Source organism: Tauraco erythrolophus, chromosome 5 (genome assembly GCF_009769465.1).
Source record: "Tauraco erythrolophus isolate bTauEry1 chromosome 5, bTauEry1.pri, whole genome shotgun sequence".
NCBI classification, from domain to species: Eukaryota; Metazoa; Chordata; class Aves; order Musophagiformes; family Musophagidae; genus Tauraco; species Tauraco erythrolophus.
Window position 1 is genome coordinate 70,263,403 of NC_141469.1, and position 23,455 is coordinate 70,286,857.

Sequence of the window (23,455 nt, forward strand, 5' to 3'; positions counted from 1 at the left end):
TAGCCCTGGTTCAGGAAGCTGTTTCAAATCAACAAAATTAATAATAGTCTTTGAAAATTATTTTGGGCCAGTGTGACTTCGTGTCAGTCTTTAGGTAAATGGTCAGTTCATATTCTTAGAACAACTCTCCTAGCTAGTCACTACAGAGGAAAGTCTTATGAAGGCTAAGTAAAAGGCAGCAGCCATTGATTTATGTTTATTTGAAGATATTAGTGATTTAAACGTAGTATGAAAAGGATGTAGAGAAAGTAGCATTCATGTACCGTACATTACAGCAGTATAAGTATAACTTAGCTTCTCTGTTTCTTTTGACTATGTAAGATATTTAGGCTTGTGTTTCTGTGAATCCTACCTAAATTAGATGCTAAAACAGAGGCTATGACCTTCCTCCTTAATATTTTACTGAGAATGTTTCAGTGAGTGTGGTGGGTTGACCCTGGCTGGATGCCAGGTGCCCACCAAAGCTGCTCTACTCCTCCCTCTCCTCATCTGGGTAGGGAAGAGAAAATACAATGAAAGGCTCATGGCTTGAGATAATGACAGGGAGAAATCCTTCACCAGTTATGGTCATGGGCAAAAAAGACTCGACTTGGGGAGATCAGTTTAATTTTTTGCCAATCAAATCAGAGTAGGATAATGAGAAACAAAACCAAATCTTATAAACACTTTTCCCCCACCCCTACCTTCTTACTGGGCTCAACTTCACTCCCAATTTCTTTTCCTCCTCCCCTGAACAGTGCAGAGGGACAGGGAATGGGGATTGCAGTCAGTTCATTGCACATGTCTGCTGCTCCTTTCTCCTTGTGCTCTTCCCCTGCTCCAGCGTGGTGTTCCTCCCACAGGAGATAATCCTTCACAAACTGCTCTAGCGTGAGTCCTTTCCACGGGCTGCAGTCCTTCAGGAACAGACTGCTGCAGCATGGGTTCCCCATGGGTCCACAGGTCCTGCCAGGAGTCTGCTCCAGCATGACAGGGTCACAGCCTCCTTTGAGTGCATCCGCCTGCTCTGGTGTGGGGTCCTCCACAGGCTGCAGGTGGATCTCTGCTCCACTGTTCACCTCCATGGGTGCAGGGGGACAGCCTGCCTCACCATGGTCTTCACTATGGGCTGCAGGGGAATCTCAGCTCCAGCACACCTCCTCCCCCTCCTTCTTCACTGACCTTGGTGTCTGCAGGGCTGTTTCTCTCACATATTCTCACTTGTCTCTCCTGGCTGCTGTTGCACAGCAGGTTTTTTTTTTCCCCATTCTTAACTATGTTATCTGAGAGGCGTTACCACCATCACTGATGGGCTCGACCTTGACCAGAAGTGGTTCCATCTTGGAGCTGGCTGACATTGGCTCTATCAGACATAGGGGAAGCTTCCAGCAGCTTCTTACAGAAGCCACCCCTGTAGACCCCCTCGCTACCCCCTTGCTACCTTGCCACACACACCCAATACAGTGAGGAATTTGGAGATCTTTCCATTGACTTGAAGATACTTGGATAAGCCTTTTGTCATAATACCATCTGTTAATTATTTACGCCAAAAATACATACTGAGTACAGCAGAGCCTTGTTACAAGAGCTGATCAGTAGTTCAGCAGTAAAATATCTTTTTCAGCACAAAAGTACAACTGCAAAATGAGCATTCTTTTGAGGAAATTTTGACTAGTTAAAAAAATAATTCATTTCCTTTAAGATGCATTCTGATTTCTTTTTAACTGAATAGCATAGGGTACCATGCCACTAAAACATCCTTTAAGAGATGTAGATCAGTCTAGGAACTGAGTCTGTTGGAGAAGAATAAAAGGAGGAATACACCTTGTCACGTTTTGAGGTCAAAAGACCAGTCTATCAGCTCCCAAGTCAGGCGAGACCCTTGGATCCGACTCCCCCTGCCCTCTCTTGGCAGCTCAGTAGGTCGGAGGGTGATTCGCCCACTTATTAAGGGATCGTCACTAGTAGTACTATGGGCCAACTCCTTATAATAATTCAAAAGTTTCCGGAAACATGCATATATATTTTATTTGTGACAGAATACAGGTTCGAGGATAGCTGGTGATAGTGACTGACTACAAAAACAACTTTAATTGAAATACTGCAGTGATAATATAAAACGATTACTGATCAGTGATAATACTAAATAGCTAGCAAGATGTTAGTAAGTAATTAAGTAAGTGCATATAACACAGAGTTCTTACCCAATAGGCGTCCCTATGGGGGGGAGAAGAGAGGTTCAGCCCGTCGACTGATCCCAGACGTTCCGATGGGGGGGCTTCTCCCTAACATCCCCTTTGTTTGCTGCTATTTTATACTTTTTTCATATCTTTTAGGTGGAGCTCGAGTGACTCTAGTCATACATAACTTTTATTAGGATTGGTGTAAATTTCTCTCGTGAGGGGTGTTCACAAATTAGGATTGGTGTAAATTGCTCGTTTGAGGGGTGGTCGCAGCTCGGAGGCAGGTGGAGGTGTGACTTAGTAGCTGAAGGACACAATTTCGCCATCACTGCTGAGGCAGCGGTTGTGATTCACTTTCCTTGATGGCATTTTTATGGTTATCTTTACCAGGCGCCTCTCATCCCTGATAACAGGGATGAGCCGTGATACCTCCATACCACTCTACTCCCCATTTCAAGGGTATTGCATGGGCCTTGTTCGTTGTTTCTTGTCCCCGATAACAGGGCTGAGCCATGATACCTTCGTATCACTCTACTCCCCATTTCAAGGATATTGAGGCCTTGTTTGTTCCTGAGAGCAGCAGCTGTGCTTCATGTCAGAGCTGCTCTAATATTAGCTGAATTCTGGGGAACAATATTCTCCCATTCCCCTCCAATTTCAGTCATTTTCCCACACACCTGAAGGACACGCGAATTTAAGAATATTAACTTAAATCAGCCAAAAGGCAGATTTAAGACCAGCATCTTGTCTCTTTAAAAGTGCCTGGTAGTTGATGCAAAAAAAGGGGTTAAGTCTAGAGCTTGTGCAGAACAATCCGTCCACTGATATATTTTTCTTGTTTTGACAGTATGCAATTTAGTGCTGTACTACTGCCATTACTATACTATGGCACCATATGTAAATGAGATTTAATGTCAAAATAACTTCAAATAAACTTTTTGATTTGGTTCAGAGCACCAGAATGGTTTCATTCTGGTTAAGTTTTGTTTTATTGAAGAAAATGTAAATGTTGTTTAACAGTCACATCTTTCATTGCATGAAAAAGTTTTTTCTTTATTTTTATTATAATACAGGTTGAAAACAAAAGTTGAAATACCAAAATTTCTTTTTTGGGAAAAGAAAATCCAAACTTTGCTGAACTCCATGTATTATACAATGTTTAATATACAGCAGATGGTAATACGCATCAAAGTAAAATGGGGATGCATCCTTTCTAAAGAAAACAAGGCCATTTTTATGATGATTAATGATGGTTTTGTATAGTATTGTAGGAAAAAATAGTTTATTTTTAAACTACTTTTGGCATTTTTATACAGCATGTAGTACATTTGCTAAACATATGAAGAGGTTCACATAAATAACATTTAAAATTAGGAATGTTTATTTTGGAACATTTTGAGGCCTTTTTTTTTTAAACTGCAGTTTCTTCAATTACTGTTTTTCTGCTTTCATATGAAATTGATAGCACATTCAGAATGCTGCAAATCAGAGGAATATGTCTGAGACATTGGTTTAGCTTGCTAAGTTTTTGCGTTTGAGGAATTTTGTTTAAGTCACAAAGGAAAAATTAGTGGTCTCAGCTGAGCAATTGGTGGGCGTTTGCCTTCACTGAGATCTCATAATCTAACAGAGAGGATACAGGAAACAGTATATTGTCCTTGAAGCACACAAAATTTGCTGTAGGAAGTGTGAGAGTGCGGATTTTGGCTCTGAAAGAAAGCTGCGTAACAGAACAGCATGAAAAAATATCCATAGTGCCAGCTCCTAATATATGTGTCTTTTTTCTTTTGTGAATAAAATCCAATAGAATTAACCGTCTACAAAGAGAACAATTCCTGCAAGCTGTGTGCCAAAAACGCAACCATGCAAAGTGGGGTGACGTGTACTTGAGATTCATTGTGTATGATACAATGCAAAGTGTTTACAAAAATACTCTAGACCCCGCCCTTCCTTGTAGTTAGCTCCGTGTCAGATCTCAGAAACAGAAGAACTTGCCAGACGAGACATTGCACTGCCACAGCTCTTGGTCTGTGAGAGGCAGATGATGTGGACTGAGAAAAGGAAAAAAAAAAATGTGCCCAAACCTCCCGTTTTGAAGGAAAGGAATAACATGAGATTTGTGTAGTAAAGTTCAGGCAATCAACATTTTTCTGTGATAGAGAATGTATGGGTCTGAAGTACAGATGCACTTAACATACTGCATGTCTTCAGTTAACCCAAAGGAAAGAAGAAAGCAGCAGGTCACACAGAGAGCAGTTAGCCTTGACTAAATGTCTTCACGCTGTGGAACTGTTAAAACAAACGTAGTAGGGGAGTGCATGTAGTAGAAAATCAGTTCATGAGGATTAAGATGAGCATCTGGGATGTTTCGTAATGCTCTGAATATAAGAACAGCAAATATATCTTATTGGGCTTTATATTAGGCTTTATTCTGTATCTGTGCTGGAAACATGCATCTTTTGGTTCAGTGCCTTGAAATAGTATCTCCGGTTACCATGGCAGACGAGTTTTTTTACCAGGTTGTGCATTGAGCTGGTTTTGGGTCTGCAGGCTGGCACCTTGATTGAAAAGATCCTTGATTAAAAAGATGTTTTTGGAAAACTTCAATAAGCTAAGCAAGCAAAGGTGACCTGGTGCGATGGTGCAGCAGCGCTGGAGCTGTGTAGTTTTTGCATGGAGAAGGCGGCTCTGCCTTTGTCCTTGAAAATACAGCAGTTCACCAGGTCAGAGTCCCACTTATTGGTGTATGCTTTGATTTTTGGTGTGGATTTTTTTAAAGCTCATGTTTTATGTGGAAGTGTTCTCTTTGTATGCAATCAGACAACAAAAATACTCTTGAGTTGCTATTACCTGAGACTAAAGGAAACAAAACAAGGCAGAACCAGAGGAAATCTCTCTTCAACAGCAAATTATGTCTCTTTGGTTATATGCTGCATTACTGAAAAAATACAGCATGGTTTTTCTTTTTTTTTTTTTCCTGCGAGGGAAGAATTATTTAAACATTTAGTTGTTCAATATAGACAAAGCTACATCAAAGAAGTAATTTTTTTCTGTGTTAAGTTTTGTTTCAATGTCCTGTGGTGAGTCATAAAACCTTTGTTGTACTAACATTAGCATTGTACTAAGCAAAAAAATCCCCACGCCCTAGTCCTGTCCTGTAAGGTTTATAGTAGATTGAAATAGTGAGACAGCAATGGATTAACATAACAATCAGTCAGTTCACTATCTCCAGGTTTCTTTTCGCATGTACTGTAGAAAATGAGAGTTTTTGAGGAGCTGAATGTTAGATTTGACAGTATTCTGAAGAAAATAGATAAAACATAAATTTATTGACAATTTGAGTTTTTTTATGTTGAAATTTAAAATTGGAAGAAGAGAATCAAGCAAAATGTTTCATTTGACTTGAATGTTAAAAATAAAGGAAACAAAGCAATAGATTCACAAAGTAAGTGAGGCACTGAAATCACTAGCAGTTTAACAGTTGCTGTAGTCACCAGAAAGACCCAGTTGAGTTCTTCCTTTACTTTGAGCAACAATGGATCTTTTTGCCTTCTGGTGGGTGTTGTAATCACCTGATTAAATTTGGAGTCGTTGGACTTTTTTTTTAATCTCATTAATATTTCTTGAAGCATTTTGGGCAAAGTGGAGCTGCTTCCGTGCTCAGAATAGCCGCGTGTGCTGGGGACTTCAAAGCTAAAGCACTGTTGTTTCCTGCTAAATGGGAAGCATGAGGCTGTTCTGCTGCTGGCAGCTTGTTCAGAGTGCTACTGCCTGGCTTGTGGCTGGCAGAGGCACGTTCAGCTTGCTTTGCTCTCTCTTTGTTGAGAGCTTGCTCAATGAAACATGAGTTTTAGAACCAATGCAGGGGTTTGGAAAGCTCTGAATGGGTCCAGTCAAACTTCTATTTGAGACCTTTCTTTGATGAACTCTTACTGTTGCATACCTTTTTCTTAGAGATTCATCATCCCTCATGAAATCGATAGGCAATGAAACTTTTTAAATACTATTGTATTGGTATATATGCATAATTGGTAGAACTGTTGCTCTAAAAAATTTGCCTTATTTAAACTCTCAGCTTCTCAAAATGTTTGGAAAAAAGCATTACAAATTTTGTTTATCCGTCTGTAGTTTTTCGTGAGATTAATCAGCATTGGTTTAGGGTTGTCCAGCACTTGAGGACATTTACAGAGGATGCTTTATAAATAAGTTTTTCCCTACAAAATAAACAACTGTCATGCTAACTTGTTTTGTAGCAAACTTCGAACCATGCATGGAAAGCACTACTGAAATATTAATATTGCTTGTAATTAAAATTGTAAAAAAAAAAATAAAATAGAGAATTTAAAATTTTGATGGTGCTCAGACAGCAAATATGCTAAACACTTCATCCAAAAAGCTGGTAATGCAAATAAATGTAAGTACCGCTTTATATTTTCAAGTCCGGTCCTCTATCTCACGTCTTCGAGTTGCGGAATTGCATTTAACCTTTTCAGACTGGATGGCAGATGGGAAGGCTGGAAGATCCAGCTTTAGATGTTCCTTTACTTGCCCCTGAGCACGCGCAGGCATGTGACCTCCTAAACTAGCAGACTGTACTCTCTGGAGACAAAAAAAATTTGCATCCAAATAGCGCATTGCAAGTCTGTCTGGAAAGCACTTGTGTAACAGAACATTGTACCTAGATGATACAAAAACATTCTAGTACCATACTCATTCCCTCTCTTGCCCGAGATTAGAGGCTGATGCTCAGGTGGATATTCAGCTTGTGAATAATGGAACTGCCTAATTAGAAATTCATGTTTTGTGTGTTGGTGAATACTTCTTCACTCAGTAAAATTGTCTGTAACCCATAGTCCTTAAAATAGTAGTGTCGTGCTTCTGGAGAGCTGCAGTGTTAATACTGTGTATGTTACCTTATAGATCCAGGTACTGGTTCCTTATGTTGCAGATTATCCTGACTAGATTTGGATGAAGTGCTCGGAATAGACTTTCGTTTGCTAAGCAACATCTTGTGATTAAACACAATATATTTTAATAGTAGTGCTTGTAGACACTAAGCTATTTATTCATATTTCCTTTTTAAGAGGAAAACTAGGAGTTTAGCACAAGAATCTGCTAGAGAGGGGCCACTGTTAAAGCATTCAGCAGTGCAGGAGTATGAGGCTTCTGTAAAGTACAAATGTAGATAGGAGATGGATATAAGTTAAATCAGTTTACTACAAAACATTCAAATACTGAATACTGCAATAGTCCTTTATTCACTGAAACTCAAAACATGTTTGTGCCATCATGATTAAGCTTTTTAAAGCCTTTTCCTATAAGCTGAAGCTGTGCATATTGCAGCAGGTAGACTGCAAATAATAATGTAATTCCTTGTTAGTTCTTTCCTTTCCCCTGACAGTTATTAAACCAGCTCTTTGAACAGTGCATTTTACAGAGTGTTGTTATGGTTACCATCGAGAATGCAGCCTCACTAAAAAGGCGCATTTTAAATACAGGTAAATTGCTAAAACTGGAACCTAAATGTGATACTAAGATGAGAGGATGGGCAATAAGTCAGATAAAGTTAAATAGAACTGTCAAGCAGAAACAATATCACTCTTCGCCAGAACAATGCTGGTTTTAAATGTTAATTGTTAATGCGAAATCTACATCTCCTAACTGCATTCACCTCTTGGAGGATCACCCTGTCTGTGCACATCCTGAACGTTTTTCTGACACATAAAAAGTGCATAAAAACCAAAGCTGTATGTGTGTCTCCGTGCTGAGAAGCTGGGATGCTAGTTGGCAAGACATGCTCTGAGCAGGTCAGTGACCTACACAGTATTAAACAGCAGGTCCAGAGGCTGGCTTGGAGGTGAGTTAGGGTGATGAACAATACATACTCTTTTGCCATCTGCTTGCTGTCTGAGCTGTGTGTCAGGTCATGCCAGCTGACTTGTCCTGTGATATTTGCTGAAGAAATACTGCCATCATTTGAAGTTGTTAGGGCATTCAGTTTTGTGGTCTTAGGGAACACTGTTGATAGCCGTTGGTTTTATTTCTCTTGCTGTGTTCTAATGTTGCTTTTTTATTTCATGAACAATGAGAAATATTGGAAGCTCTTTACCTAAGTACAGATTTCTAGGCAATCCAGACTTTGTTATTGAAGTTAGTGCATCCTGATTTATCTTTGCCTCTGCAGTGCTTGACTAGAGGAAAATGTTTTGTTTACCTAAGAATGACTATAAATGTAGAGCTGGTTTCTGTTTTGCTTACATGAGGTTAGCTTGGAGGTCTGTGTGGAAATCCTTTTGGGATAACCAGCATTATTTCTGCTGTACAAAATGTGCTTTTGGTGAGTGAACCTAGTTTGGTGATCTATGCTGTTGTAGTGTTAGAACTGAACACAGGATCATGGAGAAGATCAGAAACATATTTTAAAAGCATCATTATATGTGGGCCCATCTCCTGCCTTTTAACTCTTGAGAAACAGCAGCTAACCTACCTGTGGGGCAGAGCGCATCTCCACAAAAATAAGAGCAGTAAAATCAAGCCCATTAGAAATTTTGTCATTGCCAAAGAATGGCAGGTGCCAGAGTTTGGTCTTTCACTAATGGATTTGTTTGCATGTTCTTGGTGAACATTGGTGTCATTTTACTTTTCATTGTTGATGAACAAAGTGGAGAACAAGAACTTCTTGGAAGTTAGTGCCCTAGCACGTGCAGTGAGTGAGGAAGGCTGAAGCAGGTCAGAGTTGACAGTCATGATTTCGCCCTTCATTAGTACTAGTTCTCACCCTATATTGAATCCCCAAAACCATTGTAACAGCGTACGCTAGGCAGTAAGTACAGGCTATTCTGCAGCAAAATATCTGTAACTCCCAACGTGACTGTGCTGAGCTAACCTGCAGGGCCGTTCCCAAACGCAAGCCTGCGGAGGCAGTTGCTGTCATGCAACCAGCATTGCAATTTCTGTCAAAAATGTGTATGCAGATCATGATAGGCAGTCTTTGGGTCATGGTTTTGATTTATAAAGATTGGAATCTGCAGTCAGTTACAGCCATGCAGGTCTAGTTAAGAAAATGAGATTGCCAAGGTGTAAGTGAGGCTGGATGTTAATGCTTCATCTGGTATGTAATTATATGATTGTTCATCTGTGAAGCAGAATTGATTCCAGCTCGCTCTCCTGCAGAATGAGGAATACCCAGAAGTAAAATCTCAAGGTGCTGCAGTAATATAAACAATAAATTAAAAAAATGGGAATTAAATGTTATTAAAGGCAGCAGATAAGACTGTCCATATATATGAGGAGCCAAGCTGCAAGAAAGAAGGTGACATTTTTCACACAGTGACTTCTTGAAGTGGAACCTCACTTGTGTCTGTATGGTTTCCTGCTGGGAGCTTTGGACTGACTAAAATGTTCCTTTCAGAGGAGCCATCTCATTATTCCCTTTCTATCGTTAGCATTTCTATAAACTGTTTTTTACAATGGAAACATATATTCTGTACCACAGCAACCTAATTGTCTTTCAAGTTCTCTGAAGCCGCAAATTGCAGACTGCAAATGACTGTGGTAGTAACAATATAAGTCGCTGTCTTTTCTTAATTACAGAACAGTAAAGAAAGGAAAACTGTGACCCGTCTCCAGCCTGTTATTTAGTGAGGCATACCTCTGAGTTTTGCACACTGAGTGTGTGACTTACACAGCTAGTTCCTGCCACGTGCTTCTTGCAGTTAACTCCACATTTCTGCCTTTGTGATGTAGTACTAGAAGATCTCTTGCACCTTGTACTTCAGCAGATCAAATACACCTGGCCAGCCTGCTACTTTTGACTCGCGTGGTCATGACCATCTATTTCAGTCACAGTTTGGTGTTTTTACCTAACCATATAGAAAGTAGGATCATAGATGCTGCTTACTTCTACAGCTTCTTTCCTGTCATGATAGAGCCTAATGTGACGTGTTCCCCCAACATATGGTAGAGCTGTCTCAAATGTCTGTCTAGATCATGTATCACCAGATGCAAAGCTAATGCCTGGTCCTACAAATGCTGAAAGAACAGAATGTATATAATTAAAAGTCAAACCAGGTTATAAAATTGCAGTTTTGAGGCTGGAAGGAACCATATGCAAGACATAGGCTTTTTACTGGAACTCTGCCAGGCAGAACTGTTCTTGGGACATCCCTGGTCCTGCAAGAGGGGACTGAGTTGGCAAGATGTACTTGCCTATTCTCTTTTCTTCCTAGGACACAGTAAAAGAATGAAGAGAGAAAGCAAAATACTTTATACGTTTTCTGTTCTGTCTGCTTTCTGTAGCTGAACTGGCATGGACTGTGCTGTGATCTGCCTAGGTCAGCAGAGGAGGAATTTTGTTTCTGAAATATTTCTGTTCCACCAGGTCTTCAGAGTTCCTGGAGTGGAGCATGGCTTGCTCCACTCTTTGCTAAGGGATGTTCTGAAGTTGTTAGTTACTCCTTTGAAAGTAAGAATTTCAACATGATACTTTTCTGTAGTTTTCCCACTCTTCACATAACTTCTTGAAGTATCTAAAATTAGAGTGAGATATTTTTGGCCTTGTCAGTAGGAAAATACCCAATTGGACGTTAGTAAAATACAGTCCATTTGATTGATTTCATTTAATTGACAATGACAGTGTTTAAAACCTGTGTTTATATGTTTAACCTCTGGAAAAAAAAAAAAGTTTAAACTCTTTTTTCCTTTGAGCTACAGTTGCTCAGATTACCTCAGGAAATGCCAGAAGTTTATGTCTTTGGAAGACTACTTTGTTGAGCTGTCTAAATAATCATAAAACCCAATCATCAGAAGACAAAAAAAAAAAAAAGGCCAAAATAAGGTTGATTCTTGGAAGTGCATCAGGAAGTGCACACAGGAACTGGATCAGCAATGAATTCTGAATCCATCTGTATCTCTGTTGAGTATTCACTGTGGTTTGTCACACTGGAATAAGTGTCCTTCGTTAGTGGAAACTGTTCTTCCTTGATCTTGAAGACCTTCGAATGTGTTTTGAGCATGTCAAGACACAGTTTGTTATTATAATGTCCTGGCAGTATAATTGAAAAGTATACCACATGCACATTGCATATTTATAAGATTTTATGTATTTTGTATTATTCTGCTTAAAAATGTATTGTAGCAAATCAGCATTGTGGCTTCACACTAAATTTTTAGAATATATACTGTAGTTGAATCATGCACTGATTCTCTTAAGGCACTTTGAGTAAAACGTAATTTTACGCTTTCTGACAAACCGGACCGCTAAATGTCCAACTTGAATGCCAAACATCATCCCTACTAAGCCTATCTTGAGAGTCAGGAAATTGCAAAGGTAACTCAAAGTTTAAAAGTTTAGTTTTACTGAGCTGCTAGAGGTTTTATGTCTTTACCAGCTTCTGTGAAAAGCATAGGCACTTTCTTGAAAAATGTTAGTATATAGAGGGTTGTCCCTGTTAGTTGAATCACTTGAGTTTACTACAACCTTACTACTTAGCTCATTGCAATTTTAGTGTTTAGTTTATATTTAGTTAAACTCAGTCATTGCCAAGAAGAATTTTTTCTGTGTTTTGCCACCTCTTGCCTTCACCTTTGTGTTGAAAACCTTACTGTACAAGTAACTCTCTGTGCGCTGCGAAATCTGTAACCACCAAAGGATCTTAGAATATTGAGGGGTTTTTGTCACCTCAGAATAAGTGAAAGTGTTCTTCCTCCTATCAGTGGTAGAGAAGATACTGTTTTGTCTTGTCCTTTCCAGCATTAATGCTCTCCAGGACATAATTACATTTCCTTATTCTGTCCTTTACTTGGCTGAAACCACCTCATCTTCAACTGTGTGCCTCAGGTTATAATTTAGTTATACAGTTTATGAAGTAGCAAACATACTGTCATCTGCTATATTGCTCTATGATTTAATGTGCTTCCCTGAAATTTTAAGTATTCATGTTCACTTCACCTAGAAGAGACATTTCGGAGTACTCTAAAGGCTAAGGATTTATTTGTGGGTTTATATCTTAATTTATAAATCCTCAATTTGCTTGCAAAGGGCAACAAATAACTAACTGTTTCTCACAGAACAATTGACAAGTATCAGTTTTGGATAATTATTGTGAACCGTTATGAACATCTCATGGAGAGCTATGGTTTGGATGTAATTCTCATAGCTGAGACTGAAGTCTTCACTCAGACAAAGCTTTCTTTGAAGTTCATACAAGCTTTTACTGCATAAGAAGATAGGAGAGGATTCCTGCCATGTTCATTCTTTCTATCCATACTACCATCTTAGGTAATAATTGTTAGATGTGGGTTTATGTAGTAATATACAAAATATTTTAAAATCGGGCATAATTATCTCATATTACTAAAGACTTATTTTAGCAATCAAAAGAGAATGTATTTGGAGACAGCTAGTCTCATTCATCGGAGTTAAAGGGTGAAACTGTATTTCTCATGAGGAGGACACATCCAAAGTTCTGTATTTCTGGACAGAGCATTGCATTTTCTTTTCAAAGAATTACTTATTTCATATAGCTTATATAAAACATAATTGTTAGCAGCTTGCAAATTCAACAGACCTTAGAATTTACTATTAAAAGGCTTTTTACCAGAAACTTGTGATTGGACAGCAGGTGATTGCTTCCCAGTAACTTTCCACAGAGCCCATTGCTTCTAAGATTTGTATTTTGGGGGCTTCAACCCTGTTTGTGTGGGTTTTTTTATTTGAGCACTTTTCTGTATACTTTCAGGAATTATTTACCTGATCTCAGCTCTTGGCTACCTGACGCGTTCTGCGCTCTTCCTGACTGTTTCTGCACGGGATGGGGGTGGCCTTCCCTCTGCCACCAATGCAGCCATCACAGTAAACATCCTTCAGACTGCTTCGGCCCTGCCATATTTGAGAGATCCCGGTATACTTTTTCTATTCCCGAAGATGCGCCTGAAGACAGCGCGATCGGCACCGTAAAGGCCAGAGAGCCTCCAAGTAAGTTGTATACTCAGTCAGAGATTACATTGCATTTTTGTTGTGACCATTAACTGGAAATAACTACAGATGATTATTATATTTTTTTAAAAAATCTTTCATATTATTTATTCAGTCTGTATTTACTCTTGATATTTACAGCAGCTGATGCAATCACTGCTGTATCAGGATATTCTTTAGAACAAATGGAGATTTATGGTACTCCCCTTGGTGGTCCATAGGGATTTGCGACTGCCTCCATTTTCTTCCAGATGGATATCTGTAATTGTAAATGAGGAGATGGGAAGCATGTTGTGAAAGTGTAAGGAAGGGTCTGTGTGATGGTGTGGCTTGTGTTAAAGCATTAACCATGCAAGACAAATCTCAGAGCAATACTCATAAGCAGAGAGTATTCAGAAGTTTCAGAGAATCTGTACGAAGTGCTGCTGAAAAAAAAAATCCAATCAAACAAGCAAACAAAAACATCCTCCCCATTTTCCCAAATTAAGTGGTGAAATCCAGATGAATGTTTGTGGGACCTTTTGAAAATTTATTCAATCCATTTGGTTTCTTTATAATTTTTAGAGGGAAGTGGGTTAGCTCCTGCAAGGACTTAATCGTAAAAGACCCTATCCTGAGAGCCATATATATTTGGTTCCTATGCAGAGCAGTAGGAGCAATGAGTCCACATACCAGCTTGATGATGGATCTGTACATGTAAGGTGGTAGAGGCAGAGGTTTTATATAAGTTTAATTAGTCATGTCCTGTCATTTTCTTCTTCTTGGAAGGACAGTGCATTGACCACTGTCCTCAGGGTGAGGTAGCACCTGTGGAGAGGCCTCGGTAATAAGCCTGAACCTTTAGATAGCTTTTGCTTTAGGGAGCATCTCATGTATAAGGATTGTAGCAATGGTCATCCATGAACAGTAAGTTCAGTAAAACACAGTTCTTTAAGAGAACTGCCACCTGTGTCATTCCTTGCTATAGTGTATGCCTGTGGGTAGTGAAACTGCTCCCATAAGACTAATTTATAGGAGTGGTTTTTTCTGTATTTAGATCAGGGAAAAACAGGAGGCTATTATACTGTTTTCTCTATAGAGTTTTATTGTACCAGTGAGATGAAAATCAAATGGTGCACAAGCGGACAAACTGTATACAGTCAGATCAAGCCTGTGCAGTACTTTTTTACTGAAGGACTCCAGGGGCAGGAAGAAGGAGGTGTAAAAAGCCCAAGAAAGTCAAAGATCTGTGTAGCTTACATTTATTCCACTGAATTTAACAACATACATTCTTCACCGATGTTCTTACTAACCTTCATGTTACTATTTTCATATTTTTTTATATTTTTTTGTTGTTATTTCAATTTCTAGATTCTTTAGAAGTGGTTTCTTACAGAATTTCCTCTGGTGATCCACATGGAAGATTCTCTATTGACTCCCAGTTTGGTATCATCCGCACTAAAAAACAACTTGACCATGAAACTCAGTCTGTCGTGGTGCTCACTGTTCAGTCACAGCTGGGTAACTCCCCTGTCTACAGTAGCACCCAGGTCAACATATCTGTGATAGATGTTAATGACAATCCTCCAGTATTTCTTACCAAGTCTGATAAGGTTACTATTTCACATACCCAGCCTCCTGGCACTGCTGTCTACATTGCTCATGCAGAAGACAAAGACAGTGGTCTAAATGGTGCAATCAAATATAGTATTGCAAGCAAGCAGTCAAACGCATTTAGCATTGATCCAAGCCTTGGCATGGTAAACCTCACCAGGACAGTGTTTGCGGATAAGCAGCAGGAATATACTCTACATATAGCAGCTGAAGACTGTGGAAGTCCTCCTCTGACTTCTTTGCTGATGTTGACAGTGATTATTGAAGAGTGGAAGATGGGCCCTACTTTGGTTTTTCAAAACTTAGTGTATCAAGTAGAAATCAGTGAAGCTGCCTCTCCAGGTGTACAAATCCTTCAGGTTCAAGCCCACTCACTTGATCCACGCAGCATTACCTCCAAGCTGACGTATTCCTTAGAGCCTAGCACAGATTCTGTTGCATTTGGAATCAGCTCTGATACTGGCTGGATTTATCTTCGGAAACATTTAAACTACGAATGTGCACAGATATTAAGTTTTAGAGCCTTGGTCAGCACCTCCGAGGATGAAAATCTCAGGCAAAATGCGAGTACATCGGTAATAGTTAATATCCTGGATGAAAACGATAATTGTCCTGTGTTTATGCATGAAAGCTACTTCTTTGAAATGGAGGAAAATCCAATTCCCAGGGGTGTGGTTGGCACCGTTGCAGCTGTTGACAAAGACTCGGGAAGAAATGGACAACTTTCCTATTTCCTCTTGTCTGATGGAAAGTATTTCAAGATGAATTCCAACACAGGTAGCATTTTATGGTTTGTAATCTGCCTAATATTGCTTTTGGAAAGCAGCCTTCCCTAAAGGAATGGAAGTAAAGTGTAAAGCTTTCAGGAACTGCTGTGAATCTCTTGAGTTGATATGTGAATATTCTAACTCAGAGCTTCGCAGTTTGGGGAATGAAATAGATCTAATACATGTTCATGAAGAATGAACTAACCCTTAGGATTTGACTTTTTCGTGACTTCATTCTGGTCAGTTGGTCATAACTTCCAGTGTTTGACTGTAACAAATTAAAAGGAGTTTTAAGTTACGCTTTCAGTAGTTCATATGAGGAACTTAATTGCCTGTGATCCAGTACAGTTGAAAAGTACAGATCAGCCATAAATAACTCTAAAGATAACTATGAAATTTGACAGTTAGTGATTTAAAATATTTCTGAGAACTGCTGTAAGTTACATCAAACCTGAGTTCCTGTTGTACATGGCATCACAGAAATCAAATTGACTGAGAGAGATTTTTCACAGCACAGAGTGTACTCTGCAGTGAATAGCAAATGCCTTGAGTAATAGACACTGTGTCCACACAGTAAAACAGCACAGAACACAGCATGGAGAGCCCAGAGGAAGGGAATCCTCTAAGGAACACAGGCACTGTAAATAATCTGGTTTAGCAAAATGATACGTAGCAAGCAAAGAACTGCTGTTTAAAATTCCTGTTCCCAGATGTCCTGTCCTCATGGGGGGTGAATAGGCTCTCCCATAATTTCTCTATATGAATCTCAAAATAAAATGGTCATTTCAAAGCAGGTTCCTGTTGAGTACATTTATGGAAGTTTAAAGGCAAACAGAGTACTAGGAGTTAACCAAGAAGATCTTAAAATAATGTGTGGTTCTGTGTGGAGGACTTTGGCCAACCGTAATCTACAGCTATATCGAATATGATTGAGCAGATGGAGAGAAGATTGGGTCAGATTTATTCCCTGGGTTTACCAGAATGTATCGGAGACATAAGGCTTCCTGATTAACCTACAGACATTGTGTTGAAAATTTCCCAACCCAGGGGCATAATAAAGGCCATTTGTCAGCAGTTAAAACCCTGTGCTTGTATATTATCTGTCCTGAAGTGTGGTGAAGAAAAGGCCAGATGAATTTCTCTGAAAGGTCAACGTGTGTGTTCGTACTGTTTTATACTTTTGCTCCGGGGCATCCGCTATACGGTAAAGGGTGTAAATATGGTGCTAAAGTACAAGTGCAAACTGTGACCCATGGAATGGAGCTTGGAAATCTGAGGTTTTAATGTCAGCAGTAAGGTGTATCAGAAGATATGCATCATTATTTCCTGTTAAATTAAATGTGTAACTGCATGTAGTAAGATGAGTGCTAGCATATAGTAAATATCTAACTCCCTTTCTCCATCATTTTTGTTGTCCATCAGGTGAAATCGTAAACTGGGTTGCATTAGACCGTGAAAAACAAGGTCACCACCAGCTGACCGTGCTAGTGACCGACCATGGGTCACCGAGGCTTAATGCCACAACAACAGTTTACATTGTGGTGAGGGACCTCAATGACAACAAGCCCTTCTTCCCTCAGGCGGTGCCCGGGCAGGAGCTGCACCTCCAGGTGGGTGCTACCAGTGGGATGTGGTGCCTGGCTCTGAGCATCACCCTGTGACAGGGGCCCAAGCCCCTCGTCCTGTGGAACAGTGACAGGATGGCACCAGAATAGAAACATAACCCATTCTTAATTGGGATTCGGGTATATTTGGGAATTTCAACACTTATCAAATGATTACACTTTGCCACCTTCTATACTGTTAGATGGAAAGGAAATTCATGTATAATTTTATTTATGTATGCAGTAGAATCTTTCTTAATTTCTGACCTCTGAGTCTACTGCACTGAAGATTTTTGAATTAGCAATACGTGCAGATTGTAACAGAGGATTGCTAGAACTGTATTATTTAACTATTTCCTGAAAATGTTCTCTGCACTGACTGTAAATGTTACTGAAATGAAAATCAGAGCAACAACTAAGCTCTTATGTTATGGCAAGGAATTTATTTTAAGACTCGTTGTTATACATGTATTTTTGCAAATTATTTATAAACTGCTTGATGACAGGTTTTGGAAGGGCAGCCGTCAGGGACACTTATTACCACTGTCTTTGCAAAAGACTTTGATTCCGGAAACAACGGTGTTGTATTATATTCAATAGAATCAGGTAAGAATTTAAGGTGTTATTCATAAGAAAAGATATATTGAAATAACTAGAGTTGTAGAGGTACCATGTATGCATATAGAATCTATTTTGTGCTTGTTGGAATAAAGATGCCTATGTAAATAGGAATCAGGACCATCACATGTCTTATAAAGTATCTAAGGAGGGGTGCAAGCAGTTACCTTTCCTCCCTTCCACATCTGCCTCATCTTCCCAGGGATCTGGGTGCTTGTGTGGCCAGCCAGAGCACTCAGAAAAGATTAGAACCATGATCTTGTACTGTACAATTTAGCGTTTCAGTCAGTTGTTTAACATCTTAAAGGAAAGATGATCTCCCTTTTCCCATGACCAATTGAAAATTTTCCTGCTAAAAGAATGGTTCATGATAGTCTGAGACAGGGATCAGAAGGATCAGCAGATAATCTGGGCAAACATCGAGGCTTGTGGTTTTTAGTTCATATTTCACCCTTTGTTTAGAACTGTGTTAGCCTGACATAGTGTGGCCGCTTAAAAACACTGCTCCTTTTTAGTTTTCCTTGTAATTCCTACATGTAGTAGTTCACTTCTGGGGTAAACTATAGGATACAGTTTTGTTTGCTGTGCAATCAATAACAGAGCAGTCCTAAACTAGAACATGAGTGAGACTGGGACATGAATACTGGTGAGAGACATAAATGTGATGTCTGATTTTGCCACATACCACTTGCTACACTTCTACACAAGAGAGAACTCTCTCTGTAACCAGTGAGGAAAACATGTCTGTCCCTCCTGCTTTGATTCACTATTAGTTTGAAACAGCAAGAGATGCCAAGAATAGAACTATTTCTTTTATTTTGATGCCTGCTCTATTCTTCTAGCTTAATGTAATCAATACCTTTTAAGCTCGGTATTTGTAGTTGACGGTACTTTGCACATAGAGCATACTCTTTCATCAGAGCAAGAAAACGTTTCCAGTATTTCCATTCGCTCAGTGTGTTTCCTCAGGTGTTCTTTTCTGTGTAGGCAGAGCTCAAGTGTGGGCTCTGTTGGTTTAAACTCATAACAATTATTTGTCACTGCAGAGTAAAGAACAAAATACTGCAAATAGTAGAGTCATAGAATGACTTGGATTGGAAAGGATCTTAAAGATCATCTAGTTCCAACCCCGCTGCTGTGGGCAGGGACACCTTTCCCTAGATCAGGGTGCTCAAAGCCTCATCCAACCTGGCCTTGAACACTCCCAGGGATGGGGCATCCACAACTTCTCTGGGCAACCTGTTCCAGTGTTTCCCCACCCTCAAAAGTGAAGAATTTCTTCCCTAGAGCTAATCTAAATCTACCCTCTTTCAGTTTAAAGCCATTATCCCTTTCTCTTTCTGTTACCACTCTTAAAGTACAAAGGAATCTGTATCCTCTTTTTACCAGGGCTGAAATTACCAAAACATTCCTGTGGATTATATTATACTGTGTCTTTATGTACCCTTTTGACTTCTGTGAAGTAATGGAAGGACTTTAAGATCCAAATCTACAAGGGCCAGAGAACTAACTCTACTCTCTTCCACCAAGAGATGCTTAAAAAAATGAGACATTTAACAGCTCTATTGAAAGTTTTGCAGTTGAAATATATGTAGGTAATAAAAGATTGTAGGGTCAGTTTATGGCCATACTATTATTCCCTTAATTTGGATACAAGTGACTGCCTCTTCCAGAGGGAAATGGAGAGAATTGTAGACTTCTGCACTGTGAATAATAATATTTTGCACCAAGTGATCCCCCTTAAGAGAAAGGAAATAAGTAGTACCTAATCCTTTGTTTGAAGGGTGATGGCCAGGCAATGTGGGAAGTGTTCTTCAGGGGTCTCTGCCTGTCCGTATATCTAACTATATCCCCTTCCTTCCAACAGCACATTGGATTTTCTTACTGGCTTCACTGTAGAGCCCCAGAGGGGAGTAAGTAAGAGTTCAAATTATAAAAATGACTAGCAACACAAAATATGACTGGTCTTGCAAATGCTGTCTCTAGAAAGAACAAAAGGATAAAAACAGCAGCAAAAAAACACTGAAAGAGCCCTCCCAGCCTTGGAACTAGATGTTTTCCCGATAAACAAATCCAGAAACAGCTGAGCTTCTCTGATACTAATTTTTGTTGTTGTTAGTTGGCTCACAGCCTTTAACATCTGGTCTTCTGTTTCATGGTGAAGTTCTTGCCTGGTTTATGTTTAAAATAGTATTTTCTAGTTCTGGGACATTGTTCAGTACTAAACTATGAAAAAGAAATATGATCCGATTTACAGCCATATTTGTTAAACCCAAAGACATCAGGTTAATTGGAGCATTGCATGCAGACCAGTACTTTTTTCAACAGTTGAGGGACTGCCACAAGATTAAGAGCTATGAGTGTCAGTGTCAGCTGTTAAGCTTGTAAGAGTCACTGGGTAATTTTTAATGTTCCTGAGACCTTAAGGAAATGCCAAGATAGCAGCAATTGATGAAACTATCAGGAGGGCTAATGACAAATGCCAACAAATTATGCAAGCAAAAATCTGTAAAAGAGCTGTGAGGTTTACACAACAGATGAATTTTAGCTTTCAGAGGCTCTTTCACTGAAAGAGTAACCTAATTCAGAGAGAAGTGAATCCCAGCTATGTGTGCTATTCCTTAGTGATGCTGGCAATTGTTAACTGATTTGTCTAGCTGCCTTTACGACTGTCGATAGGTTATAGTATAACATTTATAAGAAAAAATCAATGTGTATTTATAGAGCATCATAAACTGTTGCTTTTTGTGTTAAGACTAGCACTTGGCAAGTGTTGCACATATGTCAGTGGACAAGCACTTGTTCTGCAGGGCCATTAGCAAGCAACATGCAGGGAATATTCGTAGACTTGCAGAGGTCTGTGTTTCTGTAGCAGCCCCACAGTATTCAAGCTTTTTGGGAGCCATGGCATTGCCTTCCTCTTTTCTGTTACAAGAAACAACTTTTCTTTCAGCTCAAAGGAGGATGAGATGGCCAAGGCACTAAGTATTTTAAAACCTAGGAAAGATACAGTTCTTCAGGAAATTAGGTAAAAATAGGTATAGCTAACTATCACTGCATACTGAGGTCACACATATCTCAGAAAACTCTGGTATTACTTTCTCTCTGCTTCCTGAACCATTTTGCCTGAATGCCAGTCCCTGGAAGGCTTGAATGTTCTGCCAGAGTTCACAGCCACATATTGCCTGAGGTTTCTCAGGCCATTTTTTTTTTTTTTTTTTTTGTCCAAAACTGCAGTTTCTGTAACTATGTTTCAGAGGACAGAGTTGAGAAAGTGCCTGAGTTTTGGAGAATCTCAGGTAAATGAAAGCCTAGCCAACAGGTTGGACAATGCAGAGGTGGAAAATTTAGGTGAAGAAGCGTATCTGTTTATTGACAGGTTAGAGTAGAATTGCAAGCACAAGAAGAAGCTGGGGCCATTAGAGTCTAGTTATCAAGAGATTGAATTTTTTTCTGTTCCATGCTTCATCTGCTGCTCTTTCTTATCCATTTCTCCTATACTTTCTTCCTTTTCATACAAAAAGGGACATCTTTAGGGTGTATAAAATAAGCAGCAGTTCCCTAATTCAGGTGACTTACAGAGATGAAAGCTGAACAAATGTTTCTAGAAGTGCAGGAGCATGAGGTTTTAGAGCAATGACTGACATACTACTTTAGTGTAAAACTTAAAACTACTTTTTCCCTTATTCCTTACTTTGAACTTCCAAAAGAATGAGGAGGATTTGGAGTGTATTCAGAAAGTGAGCAGGCTACCACTTGGTAATCTTGAGCAAAAGTACTCAAAATGGACTGTCTCTTCCCTTAGTACATGTTATCTATTAAATCAGTTGAAAAGCAAGATCTGTCTTTAGATAGGCTTTTGAAATTCAGAAATTGAAGAAATTGCTTTAACTACAAAAGATAGTATAAAAATTTGCTTAGTCTGTCTGTAGATGGAGGGAAATCGGTTTCATAAGGGTGTTTTTTTCTTGAAGTTTTTTTCTGATTTGAAATCAAATGACTACACTTTGAAATTGTCTATGAATAAATTACACAATAGAATGATACGAATGCTAGAAAATTAGAAATAAGATGTTTCAGTTTTGATTGTCGTTATAGTGCGGTACCAGATAAAAAAGATGTGGACTGACATCAGTTCACACAGAAGGGCACACGGGAAGGGTGCAGTCGGCTGCCTGCTCCAGAGGTGAGGTTAGTTGGTGGCCATCACCCTGTCAGAAGGTGCTCAGCTATGGTGACCACCCTGCAGAAGGCTCAGTCCTCTGCACTCGGCAGGAGGGATGTGGCAGTGCAGACAGAGCTCCCATGAAAAGGCACAGCCATCCAGGTCTCAGACTGCAGGGAGTGTGGGAGCCTTTCCCTGGTATGGGACGGCAGTGGTGAAGACAGCTGTGTGAGGTGTGACCAGGTGGACAACCTGCTCAGCGTGGTGGCAGAGCTGCGAGAGGAAGTGGAAAGGTTAAGGAGCATCAGGGAGTCGGGAAAGAGAGACTAGTGGTGTCATGCTCTGCCCAACCTGAGACAGAATCAGGAAGAGCCACAGAAGAAACCTCAAGATGAAACAGATTATGTATCCTCTCCCCACCAGGCAGAAGGCAGTAGCTTAAAGGAAAAGAGTGAATGGAAGCAAGTCCGTGCTCAGGGCAACAGGCGACCCCCTCTGTGCCCACCTCGCCTACCCAGGTGCCTCTGCACAAGTATGAAGCTCTGGAGGTGGAAGGCCCATTGACGGATCGTGTGGCTGGGCGTCCATCTGCACTGGAGGTGTCACCAGGGTCAGAAAGGACTACCCCCTGTATCACGACCGCCTCCATGAGGAAGAAAAGACAGGTAATAGTTACAGGTGACTTCCATTTGAGGGGAACAGAGAGTCCAATATGCCTCTCAGGGAAGTCTGCTGCCTCCCTGGCACCCAGGTTAAGGACATCGCTAAGAAGATTCCTGGCCTGGTATAGCCCTTGGACTACTGCCTGTTACTGTCTTTCCATGTGGGTGGTGATGAAGCTTCAACACAAAGTCCAAGGGTGATCAAGAGAGACTTCAGGACACTGGGACAATTGGTAAGGGAATCTAGAGCACAGGTTATCTTTTCTTCGCTTCTTCCAGTTGCAAGCAGTGACATTGGAAGAAACAGACGTGCCCAGCTCCATGGCTGGTGTCATCACCACAATTTGGGGGTTTTTGACAATGGGATGGCCTACATGGCACCAGATGGGAGCTCTGCCTGGGGATGGATGAGGAGCCGACCGAGAGCTTATGGGTTAGGATTAAAGGGAGGGCAGGGATAGGTGACATTACAGTGGGGGTCTGCTACAGGCCACCTGACCAGGAAGACCAAGCAGATGAGGCCCTCTACAGACAGATAGGAGCAGCCTCACATTCACAAGCCCTGGTTCTCGTGGGGGACTCCAGCCACCCCGATATCTGTTGGAGGGACAACACAGCAGGGCATAAACAATCCAGGAGGTTCTTGGAATGCATTGATGATAACTTCCTTCTCCAAGTGATAAAGGAACCAACGAGGAGAGGTGCCATGCTGGACCTTATTCTCACCAACAAGTGAGAGAGAATGTGAAACTCAAGGGCAGCCTTTGGCTGTAGTGACCATGAAATGGTGGAGTTCAAGATCCTTAGGGTGGCAAGGAGGGTGCTTAGGAAGCTCACTATCCTGAATTTCAGGAGAGAAGACTTCAGCCTATTCAGGGATCAAGAAAGCTGGTTAACAGTCAAGGATCC

At 40.2% G+C, this 23,455-nt stretch overlaps 1 protein-coding gene across 1 annotated transcript in view; it reads left to right on the forward strand.

Annotated features, from left to right (window-relative positions):
• LOC104373133 (protocadherin-23) overlaps window positions 1-23,455 on the forward strand; it is a 121,656-nt gene that overhangs the window by 60,015 nt on the left and 38,186 nt on the right. Inside the window, 5 exon segments of the mRNA XM_086612498.1 lie at window positions 12,902-13,030; window positions 13,033-13,137; window positions 14,488-15,507; window positions 16,920-17,107; window positions 17,608-17,707. Coding sequence (XP_086468624.1) covers window positions 12,902-13,030; window positions 13,033-13,137; window positions 14,488-15,507; window positions 16,920-17,107; window positions 17,608-17,707 — 1,542 coding nt within the window.